This window comes from Monoraphidium neglectum (assembly GCF_000611645.1).
Source record: "Monoraphidium neglectum strain SAG 48.87 unplaced genomic scaffold scaffold01874, whole genome shotgun sequence".
In the NCBI taxonomy this organism is placed as follows: Eukaryota; Viridiplantae; Chlorophyta; class Chlorophyceae; order Sphaeropleales; family Selenastraceae; genus Monoraphidium; species Monoraphidium neglectum.
This window is the reverse complement of record NW_014011754.1, coordinates 1-11,529: the sequence shown is the minus strand read 5'-3', so window position 1 is coordinate 11,529 and position 11,529 is coordinate 1. Positions and strand designations below refer to the sequence as shown.

At 66.3% G+C, this 11,529-nt stretch overlaps 4 protein-coding genes across 4 annotated transcripts; 1 reads left to right on the top strand and 3 right to left on the bottom strand.

Moving 5' to 3' along the window:
• Positions 1–258: 258 nt before the first annotated feature.
• Positions 259–3,410, bottom strand: MNEG_9263 (EF-hand domain-containing protein 1; the record flags this gene model as incomplete). The annotated part of the gene is made up of 9 exons (XM_014042268.1): positions 259–436; positions 753–874; positions 1,224–1,317; positions 1,610–1,730; positions 1,976–2,021; positions 2,248–2,334; positions 2,565–2,720; positions 3,091–3,201; positions 3,336–3,410. The coding sequence occupies 9 exons, from the start codon at positions 3,408–3,410 to the stop codon at positions 259–261; spliced, it is 990 nt and encodes a 329-aa protein (XP_013897722.1).
• A 1,093-nt stretch (positions 3,411–4,503) lies between these two features.
• MNEG_9262 (putative U6 snRNA-associated Sm-like protein LSm2) lies at positions 4,504–5,577 on the bottom strand (the record flags this gene model as incomplete). The annotated part of the gene is made up of 4 exons (XM_014042267.1): positions 4,504–4,572; positions 4,776–4,826; positions 5,120–5,239; positions 5,383–5,577. 4 exons carry the CDS (start codon positions 5,575–5,577, stop codon positions 4,504–4,506), a joined length of 435 nt encoding a protein of 144 aa, XP_013897721.1.
• A 1,470-nt stretch (positions 5,578–7,047) lies between these two features.
• On the top strand, positions 7,048–8,286 carry MNEG_9261 (ATP synthase F1 complex assembly factor 2; the record flags this gene model as incomplete). The annotated part of the gene is made up of 4 exons (XM_014042266.1): positions 7,048–7,086; positions 7,339–7,500; positions 7,680–7,803; positions 8,024–8,286. The coding sequence occupies 4 exons, from the start codon at positions 7,048–7,050 to the stop codon at positions 8,284–8,286; spliced, it is 588 nt and encodes a 195-aa protein (XP_013897720.1).
• A 619-nt stretch (positions 8,287–8,905) lies between these two features.
• On the bottom strand, positions 8,906–11,496 carry MNEG_9260 (3-deoxy-7-phosphoheptulonate synthase; the record flags this gene model as incomplete). Its single annotated transcript, XM_014042265.1, has 6 exons — positions 8,906–8,970; positions 9,400–9,586; positions 10,021–10,140; positions 10,442–10,600; positions 10,921–11,050; positions 11,393–11,496. The coding sequence occupies 6 exons, from the start codon at positions 11,494–11,496 to the stop codon at positions 8,906–8,908; spliced, it is 765 nt and encodes a 254-aa protein (XP_013897719.1).
• Positions 11,497–11,529: the final 33 nt, after the last annotated feature.

Sequence of the window (11,529 nt, the reverse complement as noted above, 5' to 3'; positions counted from 1 at the left end):
GGGTGGGGTGGGGTGGGGTGGGATGGGGGCCGGTTTGGCTGCAGTCCCAGGACAGGGGCCGCGATGTGTGTGTGTGTGTGTGTGTGTGTGTGTGTGTGTGTTTGTGTGTGTGGAAGGAAGGAACGAGCTCGCGCTTTTTGGGTTCAGTCGCGGGCTGCGGCCATTGAAGTAAGAAGGAAGGAAACAGCAAGCACAGCTTTGTTGAAAAGTGGGGGTGGCCCGAACTGGGAAAGTCAGAGGGGCGCCGATGCTGAGGGGTCAACGCGGGAGAAGGCCCAGGAGGGGGGTCGTCAACACGCGATGTCCGGGTGGGGCCGAGGACCATGCGTCCTGAGCGCGCACTTTGTACCACTCGCGGGTGGCGGCGTCGCAGCCGTACACCAGGAACGCGCGGCCGTGCACGTTGATGACGCCGCCAATGCGCAGGTCCTCGGGTCTGGACGGGGAGCGTTTGCATTGTGTTTGTGCGGGCGAGCGTGAGTGTGCGATGTGTTTGTGTGTGCGTGGGAGTTTCTGTGTATTGATGTTTGTGTGTTGGAGTGTATGGGGGGGGCGTCTGTGTGCGTGTGGTCTGGCGGCTCGATGCGATAGGTGCTTTTGGATACAGAGCAGCTTGTACGGTGCAAACAGGCTCTCCAAGCAAGCATGCCGCGAGGCCTGCGCCCTTGGGGTGGCATCCAGGCTGCTGCAGGCAGGCCTCTGCCCGATCCCCTCCCGAAGAAAACGACGTGCAAAAGCGTCCCGGCGCGCACCTGTAGCACATGCTCTTGGGGAAGCGCCCTGTCAGAGTCACGCCGCGCGGCTTGGCGCGCGGCAGCGGTCCGCGCTTGACAAAGATGGGGAACGGGTCGCGGCCGCTGTTGCGCTCGTGCACCTGTGCGGTGCCAGGTGTGGGGCGCCGCGGCGTGAGCCGTGGCTTCGTTGTCTCGTCGGCGAACCACGCCCACCAGTTCAGCTTGGAATTGTGGATGCCGCCCTTTCCTTCTCGACCCCCGTGGCAAAGGGGAGCATCTCAATTCACAACTGCAGCTTGTAGACGCTCACGCCACGTGCGGCCCACCACAAAACATCCCCTCAGACACCAAATGGACCCCTGGCGTGACAACTACACACGCCCAAGCGCGAGCCCGCCCACCCCGCGGCTGGGAAATCCCCCAATGCTCACAGGTCCCAAACGCAAAAGATCGCACTCTGTATGATGCGCCGCTTGCACCCGCACGCACCTCATTAATCTCCACAGTGTCATCCTCCAGGTAGAAGTGCAGCACGTATGGCCGCCTGTCGCCATACATGCCCTGGCGGTCGTCCCACACGCACCTGCAGGCAGGCACACAACGCCCGCATGCATCCAGCGTTGCCAGGCAGCACGCGATGCAGGCGCGGCGCCGCGCGCCACGCTCAACTGCTGGAGGGGCGGCAAAGGGGCTGCAGGGGCCGCGCGTTGCGCCAACGCAAGTGCCCCAGAAGTGGGGATCTGGCCGGCCCCGTGTTAATTTTCATCCCAGGGGACAGGCAGCCCTCTGGATATGCGCAGTGCCCCCTCCGTTCCAGATAGCAGCGCCAAGAGACGCCGCCGCGCTAGTGGTCTGCCGCTTCAAGAGGCGCTCACCAGAAGCGCAGCACCTTGCCGTTGTTCGCGATGAACTGGCGGAGCTTGTCGCCCTCCAGCAGGTGGCTGGGCTTGCCCAGGCGCGCCTCAACAAAGGTCGCCAGGTCGTTGCTCTTCTTGGCTGCAGTGCAGGAAGGGGGTTTGCGCACAGGGATGGGTATCCGCTGAAGGGCGCGGCGCTAAGCACCGGGAGGGGCCAGGGAAGAGAAAATTGCAGACAAGGAGGCTGCAGGATTGCACAATGGGCCGTGGCGCCCGCTCAGAATGTCCTCAACGAACAACAGCAGGGGTGTATTGCCGGTCGCGCTGGGCGGGGGGAGGCGGGACCGTGCCATGCAGCCGGGCCCTTGCCCTGCGGCTGCTCACAGGGGCCGGTGGATGTCAGCCCAAACTTTGTGCGATACGCATCAACCTGCAAGCCATAACGAAGGCACGCAGACAGGTGCGGGGCGGTTGGATTTTTCTGAGAGCATAGACGAGCCTCTCGTTTTGCGGTTTCATGGGGGATACACGTGTCACCCCCAGCCATAATGCCTAGTTGCTGCATCGACAGGGCCTGCACCCTGACCCAAGACAGCGTAGCTGGCTTGATGTGGCTCGACACGTGCAGAGTTGTGAGGTGGGAGCACCATCCCCACCTGGTCTGAGGGGTAGCCCTGGGCGTCTGCCTGCTCCAGCTGAAGGTTCTCGCGGAACCACGCCCGCGTGAACTGGTCGCAGTCCACCTATATGTGTGTATGCATGTGTGTGTGTGTGTGTGTGTGTGTGTGTGTGTGTGCGCGCGTGTGTGCGTGTGTGCGCGCGTGCACATGTGTTCGTGCATGTGCACGCTAAAGTGTCCCTCCGGCATCCATTGCACAATGCGCATACTCAAAGGTTCAGGGCCAGTGCATGTCAACAGGGAGGGCCGCGACCACGTGCGCCGCCCCTCCCTCGACCCGCCCCCGCTCCGCACCAGGAAGAAGGTGCGCCCGTAGACGTCAATGGTGGCCCCCACCGCCAGGTCGGCGGGCACAATGGTGGCGCCGCTGCCGTCGCCGCGCGGCACTTGGTGGCGGCGCACAAAGATGCCCTGAGGGATGCCGCTGTTGTCCTGCTTCGGCTCCGCCACCTGCATTGGTGTCGTTTGAAAACCGGGATGCGGGGCGTCCGCATTCACAGTGGGTGTTGGAAAACGTCATGCCTGTGGGAGCTGCAGCCTGGCTGCGCCTGTGGTGATGCCGTGCCGCCGGAATACGAGCTGGGGTACCATGCTCCACACCTGCAGGCTTCACCACCCCGAGCCTGCATGAGTGGCACGAGCGCATGCCCCGCCCGCAGCATGCGAGCCCCATGCGAGCCCCATGCAAGCCCCATGCGACGTCGGCACCGTATGCATGCACCCGCTTGCGCCTCCTCCTCCCGCATCCGAGGGGCCTCGAACATGCAAGCCTCCGCCCCTCGCTCCGACTGGGCTCCTTCCCCCTGACGTGCTCACGCACCTGCAGGCTGTCGTCCGCAAGATAGTAATGCAGCGCCACGCGCCGCATGCGGTGGTTCTCGATGTTTGACTCGGTGACTGACTCCTGGAAGTAGCCCCAGAAGCGCAGCACCTGCAGGGACAATGCCGATGGGGGACACAGAGCACGCAATTGGTCAACCGCACAGCGACAGGTCAGGCGGGTCTACCACATGAGCCGCCTGCGGCAGATGCGCACTGCTGCTGCACTTCAGGGTAGGAGCGCACCTTGCGGTCGTTCTCGACCCACTTGGGCAGCGTCTCCCCAATCGCAGAAGCGGCGCGCGGCTCGCCAAACGCCATCGACGCCGCAGTGGCGCTCGGGCTGGCCGCCCCCGACGCGCGCAGGTCCCCGCAGGACATAAGAGGCTCTGATTCATTTGCATATCCTTTCAGGTATGTGAGCGTCTGCTTGCGGCCCAGGTTCTTGCCCTCAAGGCATGGCTGCGAGGAAAGGGCCGTGCGATCGCCGAAAGAGCGGCGCGCAGGACATATGGATACGTGAATGGTAGCCTAAAGCATGCTCAACGTCCTGGTTGTGGCAGTGCTTATCACCGCAGGCGAAAACCGAGCTGCATCACTTGCCACGGAGTGCCCTCGATCGTCCGTTCCCCCTTCTCACCGGCAGAGATATCTGGTACCCTGGCAACTTGGGAAGCGACCCCATCGCGCTCCGCGGACCCACACGGGTTCCAGACGACCAGGTCAACCAAGCACAGCGGCACTTGAAGGCAGAGAATATAACATAAACGCTCTTATGAGACTCAAGACTCCCGGATGGAGCCTGTAGCATATAGCCCGGCCGGGGTTGCTGGTGCTGATGTTGAAGCACCTGCACCGCAAGCAGCCGCAGGTTGGCCAGTACAGCGGACAGCGGAGCATCAAAGCTGACAACTGCCAATTGTTCAGAGTGGCCGACCGAAGGGCGCACTTTTGCCAAACTGCACAGGACACTGCCCGCTGGGTGTGGGTGTGGCCAGCTTTTCTCATGATCCGCGAGCAGGCTGATGTGCGTGCGGCAGCCTTGACTGGCATCCATGCCGCCTGCCTCACCCCAAAGCAACCGCGCAATGCAGAAGAAAGGGCGCCGCGCAAGTTACTGGTGATGCCAGCCTATGATGCAAAGCTTTTGGAACAGCAGTGACGGCAGGTTCACACTGCCGTGAGCCCCACATACGCTACAAGACAATCCACCTCGCTGCTGTCACTCTCGCGCAGCAGCGCCGATCGCAAACCAGGCACAGTCCGTGCCGGACGTGGGGCGCGCGCCCTGGCCTGGGCATAGAAAATGCGCCAGGCGGAAAAGCAGGGGCAGGATGCCGCTCGCTTGCCCCTGCTGACCCGGGCGCGCCCCCAGGTGCTGCGCGCGGTGGTGCTGTCGCCGTCCTATTGGGTTTCACGCGCCCTTGGCCTCCCTGCGCGTTGCGTCGTGCAGAATCTCCACATCTACGCTGCCAGGGGGTAGCTGGGGGGTCGGGCGAGTGTATGTGGGGGGGGGGGGCAGGGCGGGGTGAGGCGAGCAGAGAGGAGATAGAGAGCATAGAACGGGTGCCCAAACGTAGCCGGGTGACGCAGGGTGGGACGTGGGATGGTAGCGGGTGCCGCGTGCTGTGGCATTCGCGAGCCGGTTGCGTGGCCCGTGGCGCTGCTGGGGTGGTGGTGGCTCACGTGCACGTAGCGGACTACGGAGCCGCGGACGAAGCAGTTGCGGACGGACATCTGCGGGGAGGCAAATGAGGGAGGGGTCCGGGTGGTTGAGGGTGCAGCCGGTCCGCAAGTGGCGCGTTGCACGCCCTCGTAGCTGACCAGCTTCTCCGGAGAGGTGTGACGCAACAAGCAAGGGCGCAGCTCGGTGTTCTGTAACACGGCACGGCTGATACTGGCACGGCGCAAGCCGCTGCCCAGTACTGCTCCCCCCTGTCCTCGCTGCTAACCCAACCATCAACACGCGCCCTGCCCCCCCCTCTCCCCCTCTAGCTCCCCAAACGGACCGCCTCCCACCGCCATCGCACCATATGGGGGTACTTTGCCTCGTCCACCACCCGCGTGGATGTGAGCTTGATATTGAGATACTGGTCCACAGAGTGCAGCACCCCCGTGATGGCCAGGTCATTCTTCAGCTCGACGGTGACCTTGTGGGATGAGGGTGTGTAGTGAGTCGTATCGGCAAGGTGCGGGGCGTGCGGAGTGTGCGGTGCCTGCTGAGCGCACGCGGCACTGCCTCGTACGCCGGCCTGGGTTCAGGCGCGCTGGGAATGGCGCGACGGGCGGGCACCTCGTCTGCAGCACGCAGGTGCAGCAGCTTGAGCGCCAGCAGAAGCATCGGCAGCATCGGGCGCATGCGCTGCTTCGGTAGCACTGCTGTCTTCCAGCCTGAGCTGCCGCCAGCCCTCGGAGGCCCTATCCCTAATGCCAGGGCACCGCTCACTTCCTTCCCGACCAGCGTCTTGAAGTACGAGTAGAACAGCATCCTGCCTAACCCCTGGCTAAGGGCGGGCTGCGCCTACCAGCACCGCCTTGCTCTTGCTGCGTGCACACGCTGCGCCCTTGCAGCTCGAGCTGTGCCGCTGCTGCCTGCCTGCCCCACTGCACGCACCGAAGTTCTGCTGGCAGCTTGTGTAATGCGATGCGAGCTGATACAAGTTCCAGTCCTATTTCAAGTACCTTGTCAGAGCAAAGTAAAAGCAGCGTCTATTGATCTGGTGCCGTGCGATCTGCGAGCAGGGCCACGATCGGTGTCAATCTTACTCAAGCTTTCTCACGCGTGCCTTGTATTTGTGGGAAATTACCTGATTGTGCCGTCTCGGCAACAACAACGCGTGAGCGGAGTGAGTCCAGTGACCCCTCTCCATCTGCCTTACAAGCGTCGAACTCGGGCCCCTCACACCAATACCGGGCACATGCATCACTGTTCTCAGCTCGCCTGCAAACGTTTTTAAGAGCTGCCAGATCATCTTGACTGCAAAAGCGATAATGAGGGGCGCCAACTCCTTGTGGCGATTGTCTCAACAAGGTATTACTCGCAGCTTGATACCATGCGCCGCTTTTCAGAGTGGCACGTGCCATAGCTGCGGCAGCAGCAGCAGCAACAGCAGCACCAGTGTCGGTGCAGTGACGTCCTTGGTCCGACTCTTTTCCAGCAGCACTGGCAGCGCTAGCAGTCACGGGAGTACAGCCATCACTAGCAATAGGGGCGGCGAGGCCAGCACCTCTGCTGGCGGCGGCTCAGGCAGCGGATCGGGCGCGGCCGCAGCCACCGGCGGCACGGCTGCACCTGGCCTGCGGCCAGGGTCTGGCCGGTTTTACAAGACAGTGCGCGTCGAGCGGGCGCCGGCCGGACAGGTGCGTTGCTGCGCGGCCTGCTCGGCTCACAGTCCCCCCTGCTGCTCTCGCGCCCGCCCCGCCGTGCACCCCGAGGGTGACCCCAGCTGCGCTCCCCTGCTGACTGTGCGGGCCGCCTCCCTCACGCGACGTCCCACACCTGTGCCTGGGCCCGGGCCTGCCTCAACAACAGGTGGGGTGGCAGCTGCTGCTGGACACCTACCCTGTGCGGACGCCGGCCCGCAACCCGGTCGTGCTCCCTACGTACCCACTCGCCCTGGCGCTGGCTGCAGAATGGGAGTGGCTGGTGCGCGGCCCCCTGGCAGTCGTGGCGTTGGTCCAGGCCATGCGGGGGTGGCGGTGACGCCGGCGCAACCAGCGGGGGACCCCCGATCCACAGCAGTGCGCGCATTCTTGTCGCGACGCCGTCGTGGCACGACTCAGCGGGGCCAACTTTGAAAAGGGCAGGGCTCCGACGGCGCGCAGCTGCGGTGCACGTGCGCTCGCCCACTGCCCACCTTCGGTCGACCCCACGCGCCCCGCCGCGGCCAAACGCGCCCGTCCCGCCGCACCCGCGCCGCCGCACATGCAGCCGGCGGGCAAGCCCATCCTGCACGCGATGCCGTTGATGAGCCTCGTGGCAACCGCCATCGACCAGGTGAGGGGGCCGCCCCGCTGTTACCCCGCCCCGCGCGCCCGCGCCGCACCCCCAGCCCCCCGCAGGCCAGGTCCCGGCTGCCGTGCGCCCGACGGCCCACTCTTTGTTGTCGCACATACGCAGCTCATCGCACGCTGCCTGACACCTCACCTCGCCTGGCCCCTCAACCCTCGCGCCGCCAGCTGCAATTGACCGACCGACCGACCGACCAACCCTCCAACAAACCAACCAACCAACCAACCAACCGTGCAGCCCAAGCCCCGCGGCCGTGTTGTGGATGACCTCTTGAAGTACGCCACCACTGACGCGGCCTGCGTGCGCTATGAGCCAGGGACGCTCGCGACGCGCCAGGCCAAGGCAAGCCCGATCCATGTTTTGGGGGCAGGGGCGGACGCGGCGCGCGCGGCCGTGGGGGTTGGGATTGGCTCCGTCGGGGCCGCGCGCCGCGCGAGGGGGAGGGCAGCGCGCGAGGCGCTGCTGACACCCTCCGTGGCGCGCGCACGCGCGCGCGCGCGCCTGCCGTGATCCCCCTGCGCCTCGCGCTCCGAGGCCCTGAACAAACCTGACCGGCGCTGCTTCGTGCGCGCGTGCAGGTGTTTGACCCGCTGCTGGCGTGGGCACGCGAGGAGATGGGCTGGGACCTGGCAGCCTCCGACGACATCGCCGGCCCAAACCAGGACCCCGCAGCGCTGGCGGCGGTGCGCAGCTACCTTGAAGGTGCGGCGGCCGCGGCCGCGCCCGCTCGGCTTCCACCCTGGCCGCTCGCCGGCGCCGCCGATGGCCCCACACCGGACGCCCGCGCCGGGTCTTGTCCCGTGCGTGCCCGCAGGCTTGAACGCTCTTCATTTGCCTATGATCTGGCCCCTCCCGGCCCGTATGACGCCGGCCCGGCTCTTGATTCAACCCCCACCGCCTCAATCCCTATAATCAACGCCAGGCCTCGACCCCTGGCGCCTGGCCGCCGCCGAGCAGCTGACCGCTGCCTGCAAGTCTGTCGTGCTCGCCGCCGCGCTGCTGCGCGGGCGCCTCGCGCCCGGGGACGCCCTCGACGCGTCGCGGCTGGAGGAGGCGTTCCAAATAGAAGACTGGGGCATGGTGGAGGCGGGGCACGACCTGGACGTGGCAGACCTGAAAACGCGCGTCGCGGCGCCGGCGCTGCTGGTCCGCCTGCTGGGCGCGCCGCCTGGGGCGGCGGGGTGAGGGCTGCGGTGGCAACGCGCGCTCGCGGCGCTGTGGTTTTGGAGGACTGCTGGAGTAACATAAACTCCATTGATCGAGCTCGCTTGCAAATCTGGCACTGTTCCGTATCCTGCTGCTCAATGATTGGGAGATTACCATGACCGCGCCGCGCACGGCGCAAAAGCAATACGTGCAGGGCGGGCGGCGCGAAGCCACGGGCAGCTGCGGGCACACAATGAGCGCCCGCGCGTGCCGGGGAACGCGCCGAGGGGGGGGGGGGGCGCCGAGAAGATATATCAATTTCGTGGGGCCGCGACGGCCGAGCGGGCCGCATCCAGGGGGGTTGCGTGCGACGGCGGCGTGCAGCGGCGGCCGGGGGCGGGCGCTCGGCATCTCAGCGCCGCCCGCCCTCAGGCGCCAGCTGGCCCGCGCGCGTCGCGGCGCACGCACAACCCCACACACCAAACCACACCACACCACCAAACCAACGCCGAAATGAGTGCAAACCGAGATTGTCTGGGCCCCGCCCCCTAAAGCTGCTCGGCCCCAAGCCAGATTCAATCAAGACCAATTTTGCCGAGCCACACGGCCAGCGCCGCGTGGCCGCCCCTGCCCAGCCCGCCGTCAAACAGCCGTGTGATCAGAACAGCAGCCCGGGGGCGGGCTTCCGGCCCTGCAGCTTCTCCAGCTCAATCCGCTCACGCCCTGGGGGGGGAGGGGGGGGGTTGTGCAGCGGTGGGAGACGCGGGCGGGGCAGGCTGTGAGGCGAGGGGAGCGGGGCGAGCCATGGCGGGCTGCCAGCCAACAAGGGCCATGAGTGGCCCGTCAGCACGGGCAGGTTTTGACGCAGCAGGGTTGGGCGACGTGCACGCCCGCGCACACACACACTCACACAACAAGTTATGTGCGCGCGCTTGCAAGTGGCCTGCAAGTCGGTGAAATCTAGTATCTCCAATGCTGTTCACGATAGCTGTCAGTAAAACGCTCTCTCTCTCTCTCTCTCTCTCTCTCTCTCTCTCTCTCTCTCTCTGTCACTCTCACGTACACGAGCACACCCACACCCACACCCCCCCACACACAAACACACACACACACACACGCACGCGCGCGCGCGTGCGCGCACACGGCGCTCACTCTGCCGCAGCCGGCTGGCCACGTAGAAGGCCATCTCCAGCGACTGCTCCGCGTTGAGCCGCGGGTCGCAGTGCGTGTGGTAGCGCGACTCCAGGTCAGCGGGGCCCACGTTGGCGCCGCCGCCGATGCACTCGGTCACGTTGTCGCCCGTCATCTCCAGGTGCACGCCGCCGGGCACGGTGCCGAGCTGTCGGGGGGCGGCGTTTGGAAAAGCGGGGTGGGTCGGGGCGATAAAGGCGTGCGGCGCTGGCTGGGAAGCCGCCTGCGCCGCGTGTCGGGCGGGCGGCAGCCCAGGGGCGAGCCACCGCCTGGCCCTCCTGCAGCGCGCTCCGCCCCCATGACGATGGCCGCCAGTGGCGCACGCGCAGGCTCTCGCGGCGGCCTGAGCCCCCCGGGCCTTTTGATGCAGCCGCCGCCAGGCACGGGCACCCAAAAATCTGTAACCGCGGGTGCGCGTGAGCGCCCTTGCGCCCCAGCGCCCTTGCGCCCCAGCGCCCTTGCGCCCCAGCGCCCTTGCGCCCCAGCGCCCCACACTCGATATCTGTGTGTGGGCGCAGGCGCGTGAACGCGGCCGCGTCGCCCCACAATTGGTATCTGAGGGCGCCGGCCGCACCGCCCCACCTGGTCGTGCACGTCGAAGAAGGCCTCCACCTCGGCCCGGATGTTGTCGTAGCGCCGCGTCTTGAAGCCCGCCACGCTCTCAGTGTTGCCGTGCATGGGGTCGCACACCCAGGTCACCACCTGGCGGGGGTGCGAAGGGTGGGGGCGTGCGGCAAGGAGATGGGCGCGTGCTGCGCACGAGCGTGCGCAGGCTACTTCGTGCATGCAGCCGGCGCAAACATGCAAAACACACACACACACACATACACACACGCACGCACATACACAGTCTCTTCACAACCACACACACAGGGCTCACTTTGGCGCTCTCCTTCCCTCTCCCGTTCTTCATTTTCGTTTGATGCACCCTGCACGCACGCGCAGCATCCGCACGCGGGACACGTGCACGCTCACACACACACCCACACACACACGCACCCACCTGCCCGGCCTCCTCCACGGCCTCTATTAGGCCTGGGAACTTCTCGCGCAGCTTGGCCGCCCCCATGCGCACGATGACCGCCAGGCGGCCCGGCACGTTGTCGGGGTTGAGGGTGGCGATGAGAGACACCAGCTTGGAGGGGTCCATCTTGTCAGACACCTTTGGGGGGTGGCCGGGGCGCGGCGGAGCGAGGGCGGGCGGAGCGGGGTCGGGGTCGGGCGGGGTGTTGACGGGGGGGCGGCGTTTCAAGGCCCTGCCAGAGTCGTGGAAGGGCCGGCTCACGCGAGTGCGGTCAGGCGGCGCCATGGCGCTGGCTTGCGGGGTTTTGCGGGCAGGAGGCTACCGCCTTGAGCATCCACTGCTCAGCCGGGCCGGCGCCGTCGCCCCTGTTACAATCACAGGCGCGTCGCTTGCCCGCGCTCACGCCTCCCTGCTGGCCCCGCACCCGCCGCGGGGTGCGCGGGGCCGGCGCTGCGCACCTTGACGCCGATGGGGTTCTGCACGCCGCGCATGAACTCGACGTGCGCCGCGTCCAGCTGGCGGGTGCGCTCGCCGCACCAGAGGAAGTGCGCGCTGCAGTCGTACCAGAGGCCGGTGGTGGAGTCCAGCCTGGAGGCAGGGGGTGAGAATGTGTGTGTGTGTGTGTGTGTTGTGTGAATGTGTGTGTGTATGTGTGTGTGTGTGTGTGTGTGTGTGTGTGTGAGTGTGTGTGCGCACGCACACGACAACACAGTTTCAAAGCCGTGCCGGTGGCTGGAAAACGCGCCGCGTCCCCCAAGCGCTGGGCTCGGCGGCCGGCCCGACGGCGCTCGCTCGCCGCGCACCGCCCCCCACGCCTCATCCACCCCAGCCGGCGGCACTCTGAACCCACCAACCACCAACCACCGCCACCCCGCCGCCCGCGGCGCGCCCTCCCTCCCTCCCTTCCTCCCGGCGCGCGAGCGCACCCACCGCGTGAGCGCCGTCTCGTAGTCGAGCAGCAGGCACTCGTGGCTGGTGTAGAATTCGGTCTCCTTCATGATGGGCTGGCTGGCGTCCAGGCCGCACGCCTGCATGAACGTGATCGCCTCGTCCACGCGCTGCAGGGG